Source organism: Exserohilum turcica, assembly GCF_000359705.1.
Source record: "Exserohilum turcica Et28A unplaced genomic scaffold SETTUscaffold_2, whole genome shotgun sequence".
NCBI lineage: Eukaryota > Fungi > Ascomycota > Dothideomycetes > Pleosporales > Pleosporaceae > Exserohilum > Exserohilum turcicum.
The window spans coordinates 1,552,453-1,563,903 of record NW_007360025.1 but is presented as its reverse complement, the minus strand read 5'-3'; the positions used below and the strand labels follow the sequence as shown (position 1 = coordinate 1,563,903).

The 11,451-nt window shown below is 53.3% G+C and overlaps 1 protein-coding gene across 1 annotated transcript; it reads right to left on the bottom strand.

Annotated features, from left to right (window-relative positions):
* Nucleotides 1–8,008: 8,008 nt before the first annotated feature.
* SETTUDRAFT_31256 (uncharacterized protein) lies at nucleotides 8,009–11,414 on the bottom strand (the record flags this gene model as incomplete). Its single annotated transcript, XM_008026852.1, has 6 exons — nucleotides 8,009–8,155; nucleotides 8,255–9,080; nucleotides 9,198–9,510; nucleotides 9,573–10,766; nucleotides 10,951–10,966; nucleotides 11,034–11,414. 6 exons carry the CDS (start codon nucleotides 11,412–11,414, stop codon nucleotides 8,009–8,011), a joined length of 2,877 nt encoding a protein of 958 aa, XP_008025043.1.
* Nucleotides 11,415–11,451: the final 37 nt, after the last annotated feature.

The window sequence follows — 11,451 nt, the reverse complement described above, 5'->3', positions numbered from 1 at the left end:
GGGCTATGGTGTTACGTCGCCTGGATAATCAAGCTCTATCCGCTTTCTCATGGTACTAAAATGAGAGCACTCTCGATAGCAAGCATCCCGTAATGGGAAAAGGGGTGGAGTTACACAGCCAGGCACAACTTTCCGCACACACAGCGACTGGGCAATCGCAAAGATTCAACGATATGAGAAGGCTATTCTGATCAGTTCTTCACGAGGCTCTCAGTGGGCACTGGTTCGATTGAATGGCTGAACATGGCATGGACCTTCGGTTTAATCGGCATTACGATTCACAACTTGCTTCAACCCATCATCTAGCTAAGCAGACGCAACAACCTGTCGCAAACAGAACGAAAGTCAAGCTTAGTGTTGCTATAACTTTTGTAGAACCACTCTCAGCTCAGCAGCAAACGGGACCGCCAAGGTAGTCTCCTGATACCAGCTACTCTCGAGGACTACAAGAAGAACAATGTACCCATACTTCCGTGTACCTACGGGCAACCCACGGAGCAATTCGGGAGTCCAGTTCGGCACATTGCGACTGGGAGTCTCAAAAACCCGCTCTCGTCAGGCGCACCATGCCAATATCCCAATGCATTTGCAGTCCATCAGGTCCAATCTGGGATGCCATTCGAATGCCATTTCGGTGCATTTTGTACTGAAATGGCATACCTGACTTGGTTGTAAATTGACCTGCATATCTCTGGTTACGCGACACACTCGCCAACGCGGTTGCTGTGGGTAAGTATGCACCGTTGCTCATCCTATAGTCTGCAAAATAACATATACCTATAGCACCCGTCTTAAGAGCAATATTCTTGAGCCACGTTTTCTGTCTCAGCTGCAGAGACGTTTTCATATTGCGGTCGGTCCGGGCCAAATACGCAGCTGACATGCCAGGATGTGGCGTAAGACGCACACGCGCTGAATACTCGACCATCCATGGCCAGTTACAAGACCTCGTCGTCTCTTACCCGGAAACCTTTGCAGCCGCAGGATCGATGTTCAGACAGTTCCGTGTTTATGCGTTGAGAGCAACTATGTGCCTGGTGTCGAGACCACGCCATGGAGTACCCTGCTTCTCCGCATTCTGCCTTGTCTAGCTACTGCAGCTAGCTTCTTTTCCTGGGGATTCCTGTAAGGTCCGTGGAGCTTACCCCTTTTCAGCTACCTGCGACACCGACGCCACGCTATGTCCACAGGTACAGACGTCACAACATCGGCCCTTGTTGGATTGCTTTAGATGAGGCCGACGTAGTACCTCCAATTCCTCTCTAACGGAATCTCGTGGCGCGGTATGCTTGCGCAAGGTACACACACTTCTCCATCCAAACTACTGCCGGGTATATCCTGTGATATTCAAGACGCTTGGCAAACGTGGGAAAATTGCCGGAAACCCTGCACTTTACGCGTACCCCACAGGTTAAGCACGGCATCATAGCACCGTGGTTTTGCTTAACTGCTACACACTATGGGCGTGCCAAGATCTAAGAGAAAGCCTAACTTCGGAAGTCTTCTCGAAGACCCTGATTACGCATGGGCGCAAGGGCCGACGTTCCACGAACCTGTTCCCTCATTACGGATTGCCCAGGATCATTGCTCAGGGGTGTTGTCTCAAAGTAGCTACAGGTATACGCAAGTTGCAGTCGGCGTGTGGAGACCCGTCTTAGCTAGTCTACACCCGCAGCTCGCGCGCCGTCGTTCTCCATGACTTGGTGGTAGCACAACTGCTATAGCGAAAGTCTACCGACTATAGTTACGCAATCATTCAACACGCCGTGGACCAGTTGGGCAAGTACAGTCGGCCGGCTCTCGCCACCGATGTAGTCATGTCAGCACGATCTGATGATGTGATGGCTAGGGGGAGGCCTAATAATTGCGAGGTAACGATTTGAAGCCTAGCCATGCGCATGTTCCTGACGCCCCATCTGAGACTTCCATGGGCGGACATGTTTTAATATGCTACATACAAGGACGCCACATGCTCGAGGAGCTTGTGGCCTGGAAACCAAGGAACGACGGACCCGAAAAAAAAGAAACCAAGTGGGAACGCAAGAACGAGAGCGAAGAGACTGGCAACGGAGGCCGAGCAGAATTCCTTAAACCGCCTAAGCGCATGCAAGCTGCAAGCCCTTGACACTTGTATCCAGCGCATCTGATTTGCTGGTCAACGAGGACAGAATGGCCGGTCTATATCCCAGATATGGATCTCAAACCGAGAGGCTCAGCGCCAGCTTCTGCAGCCATTATCGACCCAATTATTGGTATTGGAGAGGTTGATTGGCCCAAAAAGAATTTGCTTGAACAAAACACCAGAAAGTCAGTGACAGCGTGTGTCGAGAGTGCATTAGCGACGGCTGCGTACCGTCCAGGATCTCGGAAGAGAGGAGCTTCCTGCAGGTGCTAGGGTCGTGCCGTTATATTTTCTTGGTACTCTTCCTTGCGGACCTTGTCCGGCCGGTAACCTCGAGTCGCATGATCGTGCTGGCTTTTCCCAAAGCAGCCTCTGCATGCTGCCAGCGCAGCTGTAGTGCCTTTTGTCTGACGACTCAGCCAGCAATCCATGTGCCAGCCAAGCGCCGCTGGTCAACGGGATATCATCATTACCTCGTGCCAAGACATACCGGACTAGGATATAGCGCAATGGCTTCACGGTGCTCTGAGCTTACCTCGATCTACACTACCACACTACCTACAGGGCAGGGCGCCGGTGATGCCGAATGTAACATGCGGGTCGTAAGACGTCGTCGTGGTCGTGTCTGGTAAAGCCTTTGGTTTGTCATGTCATTCATGTGACTAACGATCGCGATGGGCCTTGGGGGGTTTTGCCCGTTTTGCCCAGCACTGTGCATGCTGCTGTGGCACAGTTCTTCGGCTTCTGCGGCTTGCCGTGTAAGCAGCCCTCCTCGGGACGACCCCTCCACAAAGCGAAGGGTAGGGAACGCCTGGACCGGTGGGCTGCAGTAATCTCCACTTCGCCTACCTCAACGCTACCCACGGCCAGGGGACATGGTTGGTTGTGGTGGCCCCCAAGTCGAGTATCCACATCATACGTCTGGTATATCCTCGCGGCTGACGCCCGCCTCCACAATTCACACACACACTCACATCCACATCGACTTGGCCGGCTAAAAGGGTAAATGGTCGTGACGGGCCATAACGGTCATCCATCCATCTTCTCCATCCCTGTCGTTGCCGCTCTCATTGCCCCAGAATCATTAACAAGATCTAGCAAATGACCATCAAGCGCGCCGCCGTCGAGGAATACCTCGAGGTACAACTCGCCTGCAACCGCCTCGAGGGGGGTGCTATGTGCCCCCAGTGCCCCAAACCGCGACCCCTACCTTACCACGTTCCCCACATCCTGAGTGTCGATCGTGCAAGTCGCTGTTGCTTGGAGTATGTATACCAAGGGAAGCACTTTACACTACGTTAGCGATGTCCGCACCTTGTATTCCGCTGTATATCGCGATCGCAGCCACCATCGCAATGTGTCTGTTTGCGGTCATGGCCAACGGAGCTCTGCAATCCCCGTGGACCATGGTAGGAAAAATATCTTGCACATCACAAGCAAGCCCTCACGCCAGCCGCACGCCAGCCGCACGCCATGTACGCGACCTAGAGCGCCACTGTCCACACATGTCTCTGGTCGAGTGTCTAGACTGTCTACGCGATGTTGTCCAAGAACAGAAACTATTGATATTTGGGTGAGGATACCAAGAGTCGGATCAGACAGCCCGGATCCAATACTCATACCTTGACCCCCAAAACCGGTTCCACTTGTCCACCTGCCTGCCTGCCGCAACGCGTCGTGGCGATCTGTCAGGTCAGAGCGTGACCCGCTGTGCTGAGAGCAGGCCACCATACCGAAGCGTAGCTTAATTCTTTTGAACCCCGAACAGCCAGTAAACGAGCCTGCATGCTCACCGCATTCCGAACTTCTGGCTCCCGCGTTGGCCTGTCTAACGTCACCACACCGCATATGCAGGCCCCCTCCCTATAGCATGCAGTGCCCACCCACACTCTATGTGTTCTCCGTACCTCCGTGTCGTGGTATTCTCCGCGCAGGCGCGCGCGACTCATGCCCGTTTGACCATGGATTGACGGCGCTCACTGCGGCTCTGTGGGGTGTCTTGTATCCGCATCCAGCAGCTTGGGCTCGGTTTTCATCTATAGAGATGACGGCCCCATGGCTCACGCCGCGGGTTTCAAATCAGCCCTAAAATGTGGAGAAGACTGTTGAGATGTGGGCTGCTCGTCTGAGAGAAAGACGAAGAGAGGCCTCCTGGCCCCCCCAGGCTGCATATGGATGGGAAATGGCCATGGGCTAGATTGAACCCGGTATTGCATGTAGCACTACCGCGAGGATACTGCAGTGTCACAGTGGTTGGAACCTGGATCTGTCTGGGCCTTTGCACTGGGTTCTGCATTATTGCAACGGAGAGGAGGGGGGAGACTCCGGGCGCGGAGCTGTGTCAGTCATGGACGAGGCTTGCAGCTTGTGTGAGTCTACGTGCATGATGGGGCTCCCCCCCCCTCCTCCTCCTCCTCCTCCTTCGGATCGACCATGTACTCATGAGGACACTTGACGGGCTGCTTAACACCCGTGTTAAGAGGAGTCCCTTTCTGATCGTTCTCCTGCCCTTTGCTCATGCCACCCTACCTGCAAAAGAGACATGATAATCATATTACTATAACACAAGGAGCGCTTCCTTCTCACTCTGGCCATCAAGGCTTAGAAAAACACTCTCACATACATACATACATACATACATACACATACATGGCACCATTACCTCGTAACGGTAACCGTTGGCGAGTCCGCAACCGCATTCTTGGTTCCAAAAAGCAAAAAAAAGGTCCGTTCCTGTCAGCCGTCACCCGCTGGCTGCATATACCTCTTTTTTCTTTCTTCTTCGCAACCAGCAAAGCACCCCCCCCATGCTGATCGGCATGCAAGGGCCCCTTGGCTCCAAAAAGCAACAAAAGAAAACCACGCATGGCTTTTTAAGTAGGCGCGCCAGTGTGTGAGTATGTGTATGTGGATTGGTCGCTTGATTGCCCGCAAGGCTCCTGGGGGAGGGTTTCCGCATGTGTGTGTGTGTGCACCATTACTCCATCCCCATGTCATTACCATACCCACACAGTATGTGTCTATGCCAAGGCGTGTGCGCATTGTGGGCCATTAGAACACACTCCGTCATGCCTCTCAACAAAAACACACACACACACACACACACACACACACGCACACATAGACAATCCGGGGTGCATTGCTCTGGGAATAGAGCGATTAGATGCCAATAGCAATGCAATCAAAGAAACAGAAACACAAATAACATGTTGCTTCCCCCCCCTTCCCTGGCTGGTTGTCCCTGTCTATTGGAGGGGGGAGCTATGTACTGTACTGTATTGTATTGTACATACATGGACACCTCCTTGTACGTTCAAAACCGATAGACGGGGGCCCTTCTTTTGTTTTTGTTGTTGCGGAACCCCAAAACCCTGAGCATCTTGCTTTAACATGTGTATGTGTATGTGTATGTGTGGACGTGTGTGTGTGTGTGTGTGTGTGTGCTATTATCTACTTCTCTCTCTCTCTCTACGTGTCTCGAATCCCGCTTTTTCGTAACATGGGGAAGCCAGCAATCCACGTGCTGCTTCCCCCCCCCAAATCCCATGAGTAATCCTAATAATGACGACGCTGATTTGCCCTTGCTACGTATGGATTATGGGTTTTAGAGGGCGAAGGGGAGAGAGAGAGAGAGAGAGAGAGAGAAAGAAAGGGTATAAGCATTGCGATTTTCACATGTTAGTTACACACATTACTTGGTAAGTACAGTATACTTGCGCTGTGCACGCCGACATGGGGAAGAAGCTCGCCCCGAAAAAGAGGACCTTTTTTTATCTTCTTCTCTCTCGCTCTTTCTCTCTCCATGCATGCGTGGTTCGCAAGACGGAGATTAGAACCGCGTATGGCGGTGGTGGTGGTGGTGGTTGCTTCGGCATGTGGGACATGCGGCCCAGTCTCTCTCTCTCTCTCTCACACACGCTCTAACTCTCTGTCTCTTAGACCGGGTAGGATTATTTTGTTGCTTTGCTTTTGGGGATAGAGGGACCGGGAAGCCGAGAGTCTAGGCCGGTAGATAGAAGCGGCACGAGGGGGGTAGGGAGGTGGAGAGAGGAGGGGGGGGAAGGACACATGTTTTGAGTCATGGGCTCCGTGGAGGGTCTGGGGGAAAAGCACAGAGATGAGTTCAGTGTCAGATGCGCACTCCCCTCCCCTCCCCTCCCCCCCTCTCTCCCCTCCCCACCACACCCCTCAGAGGAGGTTGCCGGCGGGTTCCGTACCGAAATGGTGTCTATGTACCGTACCATACACGTTTTGCTGCCTGAACATGTGGCGCTTGCAGCCGCATCCTTGAAATGCATTCAAGCGTTGCACGCCAGCAGCGCGCGCGCGCGACTAACGGGTTTCTGCTTTGCTTGTTAGTAAATTAATCTTCGTAAGATCAAACCGGATCGATGTCTTTGCGTTCTTTTTATCCCGTGGGCTGCCTGGCGGGCTCCCACCAAGTGAAACCCAAGTTTTTTTTCCCGCTTCCCGACTAAGTACTGTAGGGGACAAAGCCGTGAATTTTTTTTGGGGGGGTGGTCGCTCCCGCTATTCTAGAACGACGATGGCTAATCCACCTCCCTCTCTTAGGTGTAGTGTCATCTGGCCATGCGTGTCGGGCATGCCTCTCTCTCTCTCTCACCGGCCTGATGCTGATTGGCTCCCTACCCGTATACAAAACCGTCAGCGCAACACGCGCCCTCTCATCTTGCGTACGGCCGGACCCAGTATAACGTCGATGGTTTCACGGCTTCCATCGCAGAAACACATCGATCGCATTGCCGGTCGTGATATTATTAAGGAACGCTTTTCTTCTTCTTCTTCTCTCTCTTTCGTGCCTGGTGCCTGGTTGGGTTTCGCGGCCCACACCGGGCACCACAGCAAATGGAATTGGTTGATTTGACTAAGCGCAAGGGTCGGGGCATATGAAACCATGATCCCAGGTATAACATGTTAACAGGTTGAGACACGTAGGTGGCATTCCGGTCAAGGACCACGGTGCGGCTACCGCGATTGATCATAGTAACAATGCTATGGGCTGCCCGCCCGCACCGCACCGCGCCTTGTTGCAGAGTTTGGGCAAAGGAATCCGCCGCTCGTACCTGGTTTCAACTGCAGCCTTTGGCGCCTAGTCATGACGGTTCTGCTGGGGGATTCCATTGCCTAATCCTGTGTATGTGTGCGAACCAACGACATCGTATCGCAACCAGATAATCAAAACATCCACTAAACTTTCTCCACCTTGATTTGTGAAAGCGAGACCGAGCAACATCAGACGAGGGGGTATACTACACTAAATGACATGGCAGGCTTGCGAGCAAATGCTCACTAAGCAACAAATAACATGCAAGACATTAAACAGAAAATATTGTACTTTTGCGAAAAAAAAGGGGGGGGATATCTGGGTATGCGGAGGGAACGAATGGGTGCAAGGGTATGGTGGGACAAACGTTCAGTACATGGCAACGCCCATTTTCGCCTAGCCCAATCGTACCAAGGGTGTGAATTACCAGCGTGTAACACGGCAAATAGAATGTTTTAGGAACGCCAAAAAAACCAGTATACATGAGATCATACACCATCGCTAATCGTGCGCGTCTGATCGAAAGAAAAAAAAATCGTAAAGGCAACCCAAATCGACATGCGTGTCTGTGCGCCGGAAGAAAGGAAGGATAAAATGACCAAGGTGTGGGTGGAGAAACAACGTCAGGGCCGAGGGGTGATGCTCAAGACGAAGCAAGCCATCTGCCAGCTGTCATTGTGCCTGGGCCAAGAAAGGTGTTTATGAATGGTAAATATAATCGAATGATGAGGCGTAGACTGCTACGTCGTTGTGGCGCACGGCATCATACTTCCGGGTTTGCCAAGTATGGACGACGGCCCAAGGCTAACATCGAGTACAACTCAAAGTGCAAGCCCTGTGCCGTCACCGCTCCAGCGATAGAGGCTCAACATTTCCCGTCTCCGTTGTTGGGCAAGCTCGGCGTGCTCGTCCATGCCTCGGCCGCGCACTTGTTGTAAGGCGGATCGCATGACCTTTCGGAAATTTCGCTGAAGGATCATTATTAGCATGGTTATCCATAGTGGGCAAAGCCCCGAGGTGGCTGGAAGAAAAAAAAAGAAAGGAAGCCGAGACGCAATGGTACTTACTTGATACTCTGTGTTGAGAGTGACGATACAGGCTTCGTGCGCCCGTACAATGACTTCGCATGCCCGCACTATCTTGGGATTGGCCTCCCCCTGCAATTTATCGGCAATGAGAAGCAACAGAAAACTTCCCTGCAGGAGGTATATGCCGAAGAAGAACGGCATGAAGCTCAGGTCGGGGTCTAGCTCGAGGACCTCGTTCAATGCTTCGGCTGCATGGACAGCGTGGCCAGTAGCGTCCACGAAGCTTTGTGAAGAGATCCACAGGTCGTTATCATCCAGTAGTGAAATTGGGTCCCATTTACCATTTAGCAAGATGTACAGGGTGTGCATGAGGTGGGTGCCATAGGCTTCCACAATCTTGGCATGCATCAAGTTTTCGTGGGCCCTGGAGATGGACGAGTTGACAGACCGTGCCGACGGTGTGCCGGGATGTACTGATTCCTGCTGTGCTTCTACATTGGCCTCGTGAACTGCCCGATTCCGAAGCTCCTGCAAAGATCGACCATAGGATTCAAGCCGCTGACTTATCTCTACTACATGGTGGTCCCAGTCTGTCTTCGCTCCGAAACGTGGGTGATTGCGGGCGTGGTATAGATCGGTAACCTCTCCAAGGATGGTCATCAGAGGAAGGAAAAATCCGAAAATGGAGTGCCCGGTGCACTCGAATGGAGGACCTCTTCGGCGAAATGTGTGATCTGAATACGATTGAGCGGAATCCTCGAAGAAATCGCCAGATTGCCATACGTTATCGTCAAGTGGTTGCAGAAGGCTGGAGCATTCCACGTCCAACAAAGAGAGAGGTCGGTTGTAGCATAACGCTAGATGGCTGCGCATGGATCAGCATCTGTTGGCTTGGGTGTGTGCCGGACACGCAAAGACGTCGGCATCATTTCCGCAGTGCTTCTCTGTCGGTGCTACGGGTGACAAAGATCAGAAGGCTTACCGATCAACAGTGAACAAAAGCCACCATATACGTCTACGCTCTTCTCTTTGCTCCTCGGTGTAGTCTACGGAGGAGGGTTGGCTGGTCTGGTAGGCTCTACCCATATGTTCGGAATTCAGGTCTCTTGGCATCCTCTCGTCGTTTGGCTCGGGTGGAGGTGTCACGGGTACTTCCTTGCCTAGTTTAAGCTCCCTGGCCAGTGACCATGCAGCGTTCCACCAGCGCAGTGATGCAGCCTTGTACTCGCTTGCTGAAATCACAATAGCTAGGTGCATGTATGTCGCCACTTCATCGAGGCCTCCAGATGCTCCCGCTACAGGGTTATGTGTTAGCTTTGGGGGGGTTAGGTAGTCGGCTTATGAGAGATGGACTTACGCAGACCTATGTCGGAATCTTGAGGCGGTATACCGAAGCCATCAATGGCAACACTGTCCACCATGTTGCCGGTATTGAAAGCAGTGGGCCCGGCTTCTGGACTACCCGGCGTCTGGTGCACCAGAGGCTTCAACAGACCGATTGTCAAGTTGATCAGCTTCTCGGAAAGCTGACTTCGCCCAGACGGTGACGAGGATAGGTATGGTGACTCGCTTGTCAAGCAACCGATCCACAACATGCTAGCCAGGAGTGCCGGGCTGCACACCCGTGGGTTGTTCGTCCGGAGAAACGATCGTTTTCGGAAGACGTAACCAAGCACATAGGGGGAGACGGGCTGCATGAATGCTGATGAGGAACTCTGGAAGTAGAGCTCCAGCAGATCGCAAGCCAATGAGATGGGCATGATGTTTGTGAGATGCGGAACCAACGGCTGTAGGACTGGATACTTCAGCTGTTGGGAATGGCTCTGATGCGGTGCGCCCGAGTACATTGTGGCAGAGGGCGAGGGTATCATCCAGCCTGGTGAGCCATTAACTGGTGACTGGGCCATGTAGCCCATGTTTGGGGGTTCTTCTGGGACTCGAAAGGCATTTGGCTGTGCTTGCGCGTGCGCACTCCGCGGGCTCATCATGCTGTACGGGCTGTCTGAGTACTCGATGCCATGCCCGTGGGAAGCTACAACGGGGTGCATTCCGGGTTGCATCACCTGGAGTGGTGATTGATAGGCGGCATTTCGGTGGTAGTCCATCGATGTATACTCGGGCATGGCGCTGTGCATGGGCAATCCTTGTGTCTGAATCCGAGGCGGTTGCATAGGCTGCATGGATTGCATGCCGCCCGCCATTTGGTGATGCATGTCGCTCTCGGGCATTGTGTCAATGGCGCTCAGATTCATCGTCCTGGTTGAGTAGATTGGTGTGGCGTCCATGTCGGATCTCGTTGTTGCAGTGCTCGCGGGCCGTCCTGGCAGTTCTGGAAGGCTTCTCTGCCCTTCAGGAAGCTTGGGGCTGTTACCTTGAACAGAATCGGCAGCCTTATCTGATGGTTGGGGGGTTGTAGAGTCTTCCGACTTGGGCGCGCTGGTGCCTGTGGCGGCGGCAGCGGCAGCGGCAGCCTGCTGCTGGGCGATGTCTTTTCGCGATGCTTTTCCACGCTTCTTGCGCTCGCGGATGTATTCGCAAGTCAAGCCGAATTCTGCCAGTCTGTTAGCAAAGCTGGGTCGGTCGTATGCGAATGACAAAACATGATGGCAGCGTTAGCTTTGCGGCTAGAGAGTCCCCTAGCTGACGCCACACAAGACGGCGGGAATGGCATTGGCAGACGATGACTCGGGCACTGCGGGGTTGGCGCAACTCCCGAGGTTTCTGTTGCAACATACCTATACAATGAGCGCACTAGGACATGGGTTATTAGTTTGCTTGGTCCGTCTTGGAGGGTGTAAGTTTAGCAGCATCGACTCACCGATTGCCTACCATCGCACTTTGTCCGCAGCTGGTTACACTGGTCGCAGGCCCGGCTGATTCTGCGTCGCACTGGTCCAGAGGTAGAGCTGGCGCGCCCCGACCGTTCGTGGAGCATGTCTCGCTGGTGACGAGGCGCTAGAGGACCACTGGCGTACGGCAGGCGATGGGGCTTGACAATTGCTTTTCCGGTCGGGAGCACATGCCGGTTCTGGTGGAACTGCAAGGCGGCGTACTGCGACGTCTGTGCAAGGGAGTCGAGTGGCGATTGTCCCATGTGCTGCGCAGCAAGATGGTGATGGTGGTGTTGGTGTTCGACTGCGTTGGGCGCGGGGACATGGCTGAAGGCCGAGGGGAATTGATGGAGATTCGTGGAAAGCATAGCTGCTGCGTTTCCGTCGTCTAGTGTTCGTTCTCCA